Here is a 13162-nt window from a genome sequence, read left to right as displayed (position 1 = left end):
TATCGGGTAACGCTCTCAAAACATATACAAGTCTGTTGCGGCACATTTATTGGTAACACTGATATCATATCTGCCATGCTACACTAAATTAATGTATTAAAGCATATGGGAATCATCTACACGTACGCCATTTGGCAGACAGCCCTCCACTAAATGTATTCTTGCTTTTCATAGCCACAATGAAGACGTTAGACATTCGGAAACTATCATAGTAAAACGCTTCTGTCTTAACACCCAGAATTAATTGAAGCTCATTTCTGAAGACAACGCTTGGCTGGCTCTCATATGGCAATACGAGACACGAAAATCTGTGGATGTTTCCACTTCGTTTTCCATTCTATACATAGTATATTAATTCATAGGGGTGTAGCTGGGAAGGTTTGACGCTGTGTTTTTTGAACGTCTGTCAATTTGGTGGCCAAATAATGTCCGTTATTTTACAGCGATGTCAAAATAAAGGACGTTATTTGGCCTCAAAATGACAGACGTCCAAAAAGATGGACATCATATGAAGGCCGTGTGTGAACCTAGCCATACACCAAGCCACTGTGCCAGAGGTATGCCAACATCTCAATGTATACAAGGCCTGAAAGTCATAAGACAACTAAAGTATTAAAGGGGTTGTTCAACAATTTTTTTTTCTTTCAGATCAACTGGTTCCAGAAAGTGATGGAGATTTATATTTTGCCATTAAAAAATCTAACAGTGCTCTCTACTGCCACCTCTGTCCCTGACAGGAACTGTCCAGAGCAGAAGCAAATCCCTGTAGAAAACCTCTCATGCTCTCCGGATTGTAATGATTTTTTAATAGACGCAAATTACAAATCTCTGGCACTTTCTGGCACCAGTTGATTTAAAAGAAAAAACTGTGAGATGTACAAGAGGTACATGAGCAGATTTAATTTTTTTGTGTATTTTTAGCACTAGCATCTGTTTTTTAAGTTTGTCTGTGGGGAACAAAATTATCCATTGCTGGTGTTGTAGAAAAATACTAAACAAATTCTTTCTGCTTCCAATGACATCACGCCCATACAGGAACTTCCTTGCTCAGCCAATTACTGACATGGCAGGACATTGCCATGGCCACATACAAGACGTCATTGACATTGCCAAAACATTGCCATGGCCATTGAAGACGTCAGCACGGCGCCGACGTGGAGCGTAGGCCCCAGGTGACGTCGGCGGAATGCAGGTCTTTCGATCATGCCCCTCTGGGCGTGATTACATCGATTCCAAGTGCCCAGGACCATAACTAGATACGCCCAGGACCGTGACTAGATACGCCCAGGCACGTGACTAGATACGCCCACCGTGGCTACTTGCCCGGCATTTACATACAGCGCGGGACATCATAAAAGTAAGAATACGGTGTAATAGAGGGGTGTACGGAGGGTACAGGGGGATGTTTGGGAAGCATGCTGGGTGATGTGCCAGCACGTTTTCTTATCATTATGGGTGATTTTCGCCGTGATTGGTTCCCTTTAAGGAGCCTCATAGCAAAAAACAGTAGGCAATCCCCCTGCATTTCTTCTTTCTCCCAGCTGTAAAACACATGCGTGATTTCACCCATGTGTCGGGAAATCGGGACAGAGAGAAGAGGCCTCTTGTGGCTGGGGGTGTAGTGCTGCCTTCGGTAACAAGAGAGACTGGCAGGTTGGGAAACCAATGCCTATTTCCTCTGTCAGAGCACTGTAGCATTTAACTGTGAGCATTCATCATGAACTCTCTCAGTTAACGGACCAAATGCCAGTTGGGACTTGCAGGCCCCTTTAGTGCACGGGCCTCATAGCAGTTGCTTGGTCTGCCTTCACGGCAGCTACACCACTGTCTGCAGCTCTATAACTGGTACAGATTTCTTTTAATGAAATCTGATGTAATGTTCTCTACCTCTAAAAACATTTCTACCACAGAATGGTCAGGGGACTCCCCCCTAGATTATAACCCAGTGTTCAGTAATAGGAGCCTGGTATGTGACTAATTTGAAATAGCTTCTGTGCCAGACAATACGTCTTGGTAATTGAATACTGAGCAATATTCAAACAACTTAAATTAAATTCACTTCTAGGTAATAACACAGATAAATTTAACTGGCACTCCAGCTCTCATATACAGTGCGGCCATAATCTACAGGTATTTCAATTTGACTTTTCAATTTGACTAAATAAAATTATTCTAAAAAAAACTTCCTACCTCATGGATGAAATCTAAATTTGATTCGGTGTAAGAGAAGTCTAGAGATGGGATATTAACTCCCCCCCCCCCCTATTTCCTCCGTCTAACTTTTTAGAATTCTTGCAAAAAATTACATGGCATGCAGATATTGGAGATTCTATCTTTGTTTCATTTGCAAAAAAATATGTTGTGGGAACATAGCCTAATGGAGCAAATACACTTTGCGGCTATGTTCGCACAACATAAGTTCAGTATTAATCATGGACATTTAAACAACAGCCGTGATTAATACTGAACTTATACTGTGCTGCCCTCTATGGAATCCCGGCCGGAATGTGTACACATGGTATACACTCTGGCTGGCATACCTAGTGGCGCCGCAAGAAACTGAGCTGTCAGTTTTCTGCGACTGCTATTCAATGAATAGCTACCGCAGAAAACCCTGTCAGTTCACACAATGGAGCGTGCAGGTCCGGCCGCACGCTCCATTGTGAGCAGCGGGGAATTTGGATGCAAGAGCGCACTGCAGTACCAGCCGGGATTATCTTTTCTGAATCTGGCCATTCCGTGCCCCAGCCGTTGTGTGAACATGGCCTAGGGCTACAACCACACAATGTATTTTGTTGGCCACTCAGCAGCCACATTTTTGGCTGTTTCATGTTATTTGTTTGCGAAATGATGGCCGTCCCCCCCCAAAAAAAGTCAGTCAAATGGCCGAAAAAAGACGTTTTGTGGTAGTAGTCCTAAAGTGTATTTGCTCTGTCAGGCTAACGTCTCTGCTAGTTTAACGTCTTTTTTAGGCCACTTGTGACTAAATAAAGGCCATTGTATAACAATGATGGGCATTAATGTACAAATAACAGCTATTATTATGAAAAAACAGCCGTTATTTGGCCTCAAACAGCCCAAAAAAAAAAAAAAAGACATTGTGGGAATATAGCCTCATAATAACAGAGCCTGTTATAGTAAGATAGTTTTTAAGGCTGAAAAATATTCGTTCATCCAGTTAATTCTATTAAAGGGAACCAATCACGCCGAAATTGCCCCCATTGATAAGGAAGCGTGCTGGTACATCAGCCAGCATGCTTCCCAAACATCCCCCTGTCCCCTCCGTCCCCTCTTTTGTTAGCCCATAATCTTACTTTTGTGATGTCCCGCACCGTATGCTAATCAGCCCCAAGTAGTCAAGGTGGGCTGAACTAGTCAAGGTGGTCTGTACTAGTCACGGTCCTGGGCGCTGTAGTCACGCCCAGAGGGGCGTGATTCAAAGACCTTCGCTCCGCCGACGTCATCTCTGGCCCGCGCTCACGTCGTCGGCGCGCCGCGTCTTTCGCATGCGAGAAGACGCTGACATACTGCGCGTGCGCGGTGTGCGGAAGACATCGGCGTAGGAACGCAAGCGCCCGCCGACGTCTTCCGCACGCCGCGCACGCGCAGTACGTCAGCGTCTTCTCCCGCCGTACTGCGCATGCGCGGCATGCGAAAGACGCGGCATGCCGCCGACGTTAACGCGGGCCAGAGATGACGTCGGCGGAGCGAAGGTCTTTGAATCACGCCCCTCTGGGCGTGATTACAGCGCCCAGGACCGTGACTAGTACAGCCCACCTTGACTAGTTCAGCCCACCTTGACTACTTGGGGCTGATTAGCATACGGCGCGGGACATCACAAAAGTAAGATTACGGGCTAACAAAAGAGGGGACGGAGGGGACAGGGGGATGTTTGGGAAGCGTGCTGGCTGATGTACCAGCACGCTTCCTTATCAATGGGGGCAATTTCGGCGTGATTGGTTCCCTTTAACCCTGCAACGTCAATCCAGAAGAAGGAAAAAAAAAGACTCCTTCCTGACTCCATGAATAATTAATATGCAGAAGTTAAAATTTCTCATATGGTTTGTGAAAGGCATTATTAGAAATATTCCAAGTATTGCGCTAGTCTCCCGAGGGTGGCAAGGTAGTAGATAATCATTACTGTACATGAATAGTAAATATTTCTGTGCAGCTAGAAGGTAACATAAACCGTGAGAATGATAGCAGAAAATCCATTCCTTAGACTTCGAAGTGCTGACACATCCCATTTTCAGAATGGATTAAATCCCTCTCTAATATTGAATGTTCTAAACACCAGTACACTCAGGCCTATCAGGTAAATTATACCTAGTAACTTTTCAATGATACAGTTACACCTTATGTATTCTTAAGGCCCAAAAGACAGGCTACAAAATTTTCACAGTAATAAATTGAAGTATATCAGTAATGGAATCATATGTTTAAAAAAAAAAGAAAAAAAAACTTAAAGGGAACCAATTACCTCCCTAATGGGGATTAATTTGCAGAATAAGGCAACAACCAGGCCACAAAGACACAAGTCTTTTTTTGGCCGTTTGACAGACTTTTTTTGTGTACGGCCATCTGTTTGTGCCCAAATAACGACCGTCATTTTAAAACAACAGCTCACATTTGTGAAATAATGGCCTTTTTGTTATTTGTATGCACCACTTGGATGCACCAAAAAAATACATCATACGGGCAAAAAAATGATGTATGCTCTTGTCCTATGGCCGTATTTGTGGCTCAAAATGACGTCCTTCCAAAATGTGCGAACATAGCCTTAGAGATACTGTATAGACTGTGACATTATCTTGAAGGAATGCAACTTAGGAATAAAGACAACTAGATATCTTACATCATAATAATGGAACACGGCTAATAATGAAGACATATAGGTATTTTACAAAATGTGAAGCCTACATCCAGGGGGAGCCGACAGATCGATTTTAAGTATAATTCTTCTTTCAGCAAAGTCACTTTCATTAACTAAGTGGCTTTGACCTATCTCATTATCTTCTCTTATAAATTTATACTTATGACAATTTTACCTATTGTCTTTAAACCAGACCTGGACTTTGCTTCATCTTATTGTTAGAAAGACAGTACCAGACACTCAGCACAAAATATTTACATAAAGCAATGTAGATTTTAAGGGGTTGTCCAGGCTTAAAAAAACATGAACACTTTATTCGAGAAACAGCACCTCTCTTGTTCCCAGTTTGGATGGGGATTTGCAGCTTAGTTGCATTGAATTAAATGGAGCTGAATTGTAATACCCCATACAACCTGAGGACAGGGGTGGAGCTGTTTTTTTCTAATCCTGCATAATCCCTTTAAAAAGTAAAGTATAAAATAGGGGTGACTGACTGACTAATCCTGTTGACTAGCAATCTACCATTAGAAAAATGAATGGTGAATTCTAATTGGTGACAATACTACATATTATCTGAAACCCTTTGTATTACAAAATAAAGAGTAAAATGGAAATATGATTGTACTTAAAATAAAACATCCCATGACATAAGTGAAAATAGCCTTCAGCTTACTTTGCTATTCAATAATCGCCTTCACAAAAAAGCAAAGTAACATTTCTTCTTGGAAACAGCAAAACAAGTGCTGGAAATTCCAACATTGCAGCTCAACCACACAAAAGCTGCCTTTGAAATTCCAGCTCGTCTATTCTAAAAGCCATAGAGCGCAGCCATATAGATGACCTTTACAGCTTGTACTGCCTAAATTTCCCAAGGCCACCAGTGATTCATATTCCAGCAGAAAAAAAAGATTTTTCTCATAAGTATATATCAGGTTATTAAAACCTATAGTGTCAGCTGTGCATACAGTATAAGATAGGAATCGCTTGTGGAATATTCATGCCTCAGATAAGTTATCATGTAAGCCATGCCAGAAGATATTTATTCTATTCAGAGTTCTCGAATCCCACCATTGCTTTTCTAGAAGTAGAATCTTTCTTTGTACATATCTGAGCTCAAGACCTGTACCAATATTTGCCATACACATAATGGAAACTTTTAAAGGGACTACCCTACAATCAAAAGTTATCCTTTAATTATAGAATACGGATAATTTGTTGATCTGTGGGGATCTGACTGCCTTCAAGTAGGTTGGTGGAGTGAATAACACCCTGATTTTATTTTTCTTCTCTATTTAAAGGGGTATTTCGCCTATCCCCTACTCACCATACCCCTTGAGTATTTTGAGCCATCTCTGTAGCTCTGTTAATTCATTTGAACCTTTTTTTAATCCAAAATTATATGCAAGATGGCGCCTGCCCATGCGTGGCTGAACGGGTGACACGGCAGGAGGAACTTCTCCAAGCACCGATGTCAGTGCGGACTTGGCTTGCTCACACCAGGCCAGGTGTACCTCTGACACACGGAAGACTGTGGGTACCATCTCCGGGGGGAAAAAAGGAGTGAAGTTGAGTGGAAAAGCGACTGAACACTTTAAATTGCTTAGTTAGCCTATATTACAATCTAACATAGCTAGAGGTTAACTTTTTATAGTGGGAAAAAAGTTTTTCAGTGGAAGGCACGTTCCTGTAGGGCTATATTAAAGGGGTTATCCAGTGCTACAAAAACATGCCCACTTTTTCCCCTTCTTGTCTCCAGTTTGGGTGGGGTTTCAAACTCAGTTCCATAGAAGTAAATGGAGCTTAATTGCAAACTACACCTGAACTGGAGACAAGAGAGGGGTAAAAGTGGCTATGTTTTTGTAGCGCTGGATAACCTAGCTTTTTCCGATGTTCGATTAAGCCTAGTAATGGGAACATAGGCCATAATGTGGTATACAGACTATTAGTCCATATACCACGGTATTGCGCAACATCACTCTTGCTGCTACAGCAAGTGGCACAGGTCCAAACTCCCAAGGTTTTTTAAAGAACTGTGCCCCTCTGTTATGCCTAGTAGTATGCTGGGTCTTCTTTCTTGTGTAAGGGAAGATGCACACAGAGTAATTCTGTCGGAAAACTCCATGCGGAATCCACAGCTCGTCCCTGCACACTCCCACTTCCCTCTCCGCCTGTGCCGTAGGCTCCACTATAAACTCGGGCGCATTCTGTCATCCATCCAAAGAATTGTCATAACAATGGAATCTGCCCAACCATATAATTGAGCCTATGGAGCCTAGGGAAGCGGGAGGTTGCGGGGACGAGCGACAGATCCCACACAGAGTTTTCCGACAGAATTAGGCCCTGTTCACACAGTGTATTGTACCGGCCGTTCCGTGACCCGGCCAGGTAACGGAACGGCCGGTCTCTGCAAAGATCATCCCGGCCGCCACTGCAATATCGGCCGGCTGATTTTAATGGCGGTAGAGTTCTGATGTGGGCGCATCAGCGCGCGCCCGCATCAGAACTCCCCACAGCACACTATGAAGCGAGTGGTGGCAGCCGCTTGCTCCAAAGTGTGCACTGACATGATTTTCTACGGCCACTATTCACTGAATAGCGGTCACAGAAAACTGACATGCGGGGCCGCTTGTGTATACAATGTTGCAATGTGTATACACTCTGGCCGGGATCCCATAGAAGAACAGGAAGTGTGTCTTTTCATAGAAAGTACGGCCGTTGTTGCCTATTGCAACAACGGCTGTATTTTTACAAAAAGATATGCTGTGTAAACATAGCCTTACTCCGTATGCATATAACCTAAGAGGAAACTCTCCAAACTGCTAAACTTAAGGAGGTAAGAACAGGATCTCTGTGTTTATATAGTAGGTAGATTGAATGATATTTGAAGTTCTAGACCGGCAGGTTAGTACCCACAGAAATAGTGCTAATTCCTATAGAAAGAAACTTCCTATTGTCACAGTGCACATCTGGTGTGTTTGAATGGTATATAATGAACATGCAATGCAGCATAAGTTATATACTGTCCTTTATACTATATAAGAGCAACTCAAAATGACCACATGACACCCATAGCACCATCACAACCCATTTCTGGTCCAGCACAGGCTGACCCCTCTGCAGCGAGGTGCGTGAACATACCCAAGTGATAATATATCACCTCTTGTTATATTGTGCTCCTAATATCTCTTGGTTCTGGTTCTCTTCTGTTTCATTTACTCACCAAAGGTTTCATTTCATCTTCATCTTTGAAATAATAGAGCTGGTCTCCCTTGAGAACAAACCAGCGCGTGTGCCAGGTCTTGACAAAACCTCCTTGCTTCCGCAGCCATCCACACTTAATTGCATTCTGCCGTCCTTGGCCAGTTTGGGGGCTCTCCGCAGAGACATTGTAGTCATCCATAATCAGACTGATAGACTTTTCTGTTAAAGAAACAAGAGAAGAGAGAAATCAAAATACAAGAGATCATCTTTGTTCCAGAGGAAAGGAAGGAAAAAAGAAGGTAAAATAGTTTCTTCAGTAGAGACATAATGGTAAAATAAATAGTCCCTGACAACAAAAGTTGCACTGCAAGGGTTCCTACTGTATTCTTCAAACTTATCTCCATGCCTGTGGCAGTCAGCGGGGAACTAACCTACTTTTTAAAGTGTGGTTCAGCTGTAAAAGGCAAACAAAGAAAGGGAGCAAATCATGGATGTGTCAGGTAGTATGGAACACAGTCAACCTTTCTCCTCTGCGGTTCTTCTTTGTAGAAGAAAAATAAAGTCACCGTGGACCATCTCAGCCTCTCACAAGTACAGTACGGTGCTAAAGATTAACATTTTGATCAATGCAAAAACCTATATACTTCCACGGTGACCTCAACAACACTGTAAAGTTTTTGAACCATCTGTTGTAAAGAACATTGATTTAGACTCAGATATTGATTAAAGGCCCTATACATTAAGCAAAAGTCAACATATTTTAGATACTTGCTTACTGTACTCTATAAAGCCAAAGTCAGAACTTTAATCTGTTGTTAGGACGCCAATTCCTTCACATTCTGTCAATCAGACCACTACACTTAACTGTAAGCATTCATTATGAGTACTTACAGTATAAAGAGCTTAGGAGAAGAACTACCTAGAGGGTACACTCTAGCTGGGGGGGGGGGGGGGGGGGGCACCAGAGGATTCTCCAGTTCCCCATTGGGCCAGTCCAAGCCTGATTTTGAGGGCTGAATGTACAGCTGTTTGTGTGGGACACACGATCTTGATGATGTCTTTCCCGTACATTCTTCACTTCCCTCTTATTCAGAGTTTGTATTCAGAAGTTAAAGTCTTACCCGATGGGATATGTTGCTTCCTATTAGTAGGAAACATAGTTTTTAATGACACACACAAAGAAAAAACGGTTAACAAAATAGACCTGTGCAAAGTTAATTTTTCTAGTGGGCAATAAACACAGTGGTGGGAATTTATCATTAATTGGTGGTAAGTACTAGAGATGAGCGAACCTCGAGCATGCTCGAGTCGATCCGAACCCGAACTTTCGGCATTTGATTAGCGGTGGCTGCTGAACTTGGATAAAGCCCTAAGGCTATGTGGAAAACATGGATATAGTCATTGGCTGTATCCATGTTTCCAGACCACCTTAGAGCTTTATCCAAGTTCAGCAGCCACCGCTAATCAAATACCGCACGTTCGGGTTCGGATCGACTCAAACTCGAACCCGGTTCACTCATCTTTAGTAAGTACATATTATGACTATTACAGTATAATCATTATTGTGTCCCAAAAATTCCTGCTACCTCCAACTGATTCATATTTTGTGTCCACATCTCAAATAGTGGACGTCCCCATTTGTATTTGTAAATTCTAGTATCTCAAAGTGCTTGCCTGTTCTTGTTATGGAAAAATTTTGGTGCACAATGGGACAGATTGTGGCGTACAACCTGATGGAATGAAAAACATGCACCTACAGAAAGTGAGGCATTACATGCTGTCTATGAAACCATAGGTCTTCTGTGTCCTCCAGAGAATTTAGGTACCTCTTTGCAACTGCTTTCCAAATCATCAACATTTATAGGAGTCCATCTGAATTAACGACTTTCAAATTAGTTAAGTTTTCCAATTTTGGAATTATTGGTTCCATAATACTGTAGCTAAAGTGGTAGAAAATTCAACAGTAGAATGCAAAAACTAGGTTAAACATATTAGATGGACTGGGTAGCCTTTTCTGTTCTATATCCTCAATGTTTGTTGCTGTACGCAATTGTAAAAGAAGGGTTGATATCGTATAAGGAGACATTACACCTGTATCTGAATTTTATATCACTACTAAAAATGTTCCATTATGTGTCAGGTTTACTGTACTACCGAACTACTCACAAATAAATATCATCCCTGGACTTTTGTCAACTTAACATTTTCTCATTTTTATTACTAAAAAAAAAAGGCGGAAGCAAACCTGAATAATAGAAGCAATTCTAAGTTTGAAGAAAAATAAATAGACTGTCCGTGGACTGGCTATGGGCAGTCGATTAACCACAAATCTCAACATGTCATACACAAGAAACACTGATACATACAGTATAAGAGGGACAAAAATAGTAAAGATAATCTTTCGACTGACCGTGCTGCCCTTTGTAAAGGCAGATTATTACAGCTATAGATCTGTACTCCTGGTAACCAAAATGGCAAAAAAGGGTTCCCCTATTTGACTAATAGGAGCACTGAAAGAATACAGTGGACACATAGGGGTCTTTTATCAAGTACGAGTACACCAGTCTTAGATAAAGCTCTGTGCCTTTTTTCCGAGTCGCGTTTACAAAGAGGCGCATGCCTTAGGATATCTTATAGATAGGTTGTCCTGTGTACATGGTTATCCTTTGGATAGGTTATCCTGTGCACGTGGTTATCTAATGGATAGGTTATACTGTGCACATGGTTATTCTGTGAATGGGTTATCCTGTGTACATGGTTATTTTATGGATAGGTTATCCTGTGTACATGGCTATCTTATGGATAGGTTATCCTGTGCATGTGGTTATCTAACGGATAGGTTATCCTGTGTACATGGGTATCCTGTGAATGGGTTATTCTGTGCACATGGTGTATCTTATCGACAGGTTATCCTGTGCACACTGTTATCTTATGGATAAATTATCCTGTGTACGTGGCTATTTTATGGATAGGTTATTCTGTGCACATGGTTATCTTGTGGATAGGTTATCCTGTGCACATGGTTATCTAATGGATAGGTTATTCTGTGTACACTATTATCTTATGGATAGGTTATCCTGTGTACCTGGTTATCTAACAGATAGGTTATCCTGTGCACATAGTTATCTTATGGATAGGTTATCCTGTATACATGGTTATCTTATGGATAGGTTATCCTGTATACATGGTTATCTTATGGATAGGTTATCCGGTATACATGGTTATCTTATGGATAGGTTATCCTGTATACATGGTTATCTTATGGATAGGTTATCCGGTATACATGGTTATCTTATGGATAGGTTATCCTGTGTACATGGTTATCTTATGGATGGGTTATCCTGTGCACATTGTTATCTTATGGATAGGTTATTCTGTGCACATTGTTATCTTGTGGATAGGTTATCCTGTGTACATGGTTATGTATGGACAGGTTATCCTGTGCACATGATTATCTAATGGATGGGTTATCCTCTGCACATGGTTATCCTGATAAAAGACATCCATCTATAAAAAATGACGGATGCCAATAGTGTTCTTGATCATAATTTGCGGCTGTAATTACCAATAGATAGGAGTCTCTTGGCACTAAAATTATAGCTGTCCAGAAAGACGCGGCTGTCATTTTCCTCTGATGGGAACATAGCCTCAAAGAGTTGAAATGAACTAGAACTAGTCCTGGAAAAGACAAAACCCTGAGCCATATAGTACATTGCGTCCTGGTAGCTTGTGTGTTTATTTGACAGTAAAACAACAGTACTTATTCAAGTTTTACGTCTTTTTATAGTTTATTTCTAAAACGAAATGTAAATCGCCCCATTATAAATTAGATTAACTTGTGACTTGTGAGAAAGGTGGAACCCGAGCTTGAAAGGGACCTGAGTTAATAGCGTAATGAAAATGATAGATCGGCTAATCTGGGAATGAAGTCTTGTGAAAAACAAAACATTTTTCTTTCTCGTGTGTAGTGTGATAAAATTTATTGGTCCACACGCTGCTTTAATAAAAAAAACATCCCAATACTGGTGGCGATATGGGATGAGATAAGAAAATGGTCCAGGAACATGTGTTCCATCCTGCCTTTCCCTAGTGCCATTTTCCTGAGTGTTATTACATATATCTATCACTGGTCTATGCGGGAATTCTTTACTATAGTAAGTAAATGTTCCTTTTCTGGAGTCCAGTGTTTGTAACACTCCTATTAGCCCATGCATTCTACCGCCCTTGGGTATATGTATTATAGTTATAAAAGCAAAGTAGTTTCTTTAGGACACTAAATTATATGGTATAAAAAGAACGAGCAGAATCGCTGTCCTGGAGGATATTTTTATTCACCCAGGTCACACTTATGTTTAGAGAGTGAAAATCTAGCTATGGCTTGGTAAAAATAATACAGCGACAATAAATATATTTTACGCTACTTATGTTGTAGTTTTTTCCCTACAGTTATATATTATGTGACTACTAAGCAGTATTTTCTTTTTATACCTATAGTATATGGACTTAGGTTACTAGACCAGACTTAAAGGGGTTATCCAGCACTACAAAACCATGGCCACTTTTCCCCCTACTGTTGTCTCTAGTTCAGGTGCGGTTTGCAATTAAGCTCCATTTACTTCAATGGAACTGAGTTTCAAAACCCCACCCAAACTGGAGACAAGAGAGGGGGAAAGTGGCCATGTTTTTGTAGCGCTGGATAACCCCTTTAAGGGTGCTTGCTTTATTCTCCAGCTAGACAAGACACTTATACTGACATCCAGTAATGCATCACTGTGAGGTCATGTCTCAAGATGGCACCTACTGGAAAGGCATGAGATGTGACTGTAATGATTTGTTCTGGACGACAGGACTTCCAGTGGGGGAGGCGCACAGGAAAACGTGGGTACGGATAAAAAAAACTTGAAATGCATATACATTACAAAACTGTATAGATTTTGGTCACAATACTTAAAGTGTTTGCCTGCAATATCCCTTTAAATCAATGTTATACATATGGCCACTAGGTGTATCCCTTCACCGTGTATGTGTACAGCAGCTGTGTGTTCAAATTCAGTAGCAGAGAACCATAAGCAGGCTCGCATTGTATGG

General features: G+C 41.4%; 1 protein-coding gene across 2 annotated transcripts in view; it reads right to left on the bottom strand.

The window, feature by feature from the left end:
* Positions 1 to 13162, bottom strand: part of ARHGAP24 (Rho GTPase activating protein 24) — a 536725-nt gene that overhangs the window by 284479 nt on the left and 239084 nt on the right. For both annotated transcript variants that reach the window (XM_069978214.1, XM_069978213.1), the window contains one exon: positions 8094 to 8293. In XM_069978214.1, the coding sequence (XP_069834315.1) occupies positions 8094 to 8273 (180 nt within the window). In that variant the 5' untranslated portion in view covers positions 8274 to 8293. The remainder of the gene's footprint in view (positions 1 to 8093; positions 8294 to 13162) is intronic.

Source organism: Dendropsophus ebraccatus, chromosome 7 (genome assembly GCF_027789765.1).
Source record: "Dendropsophus ebraccatus isolate aDenEbr1 chromosome 7, aDenEbr1.pat, whole genome shotgun sequence".
Classification (NCBI taxonomy): Eukaryota; Metazoa; Chordata; class Amphibia; order Anura; family Hylidae; genus Dendropsophus; species Dendropsophus ebraccatus.
This window is presented reverse-complemented; position numbering and strand designations above follow the sequence as displayed.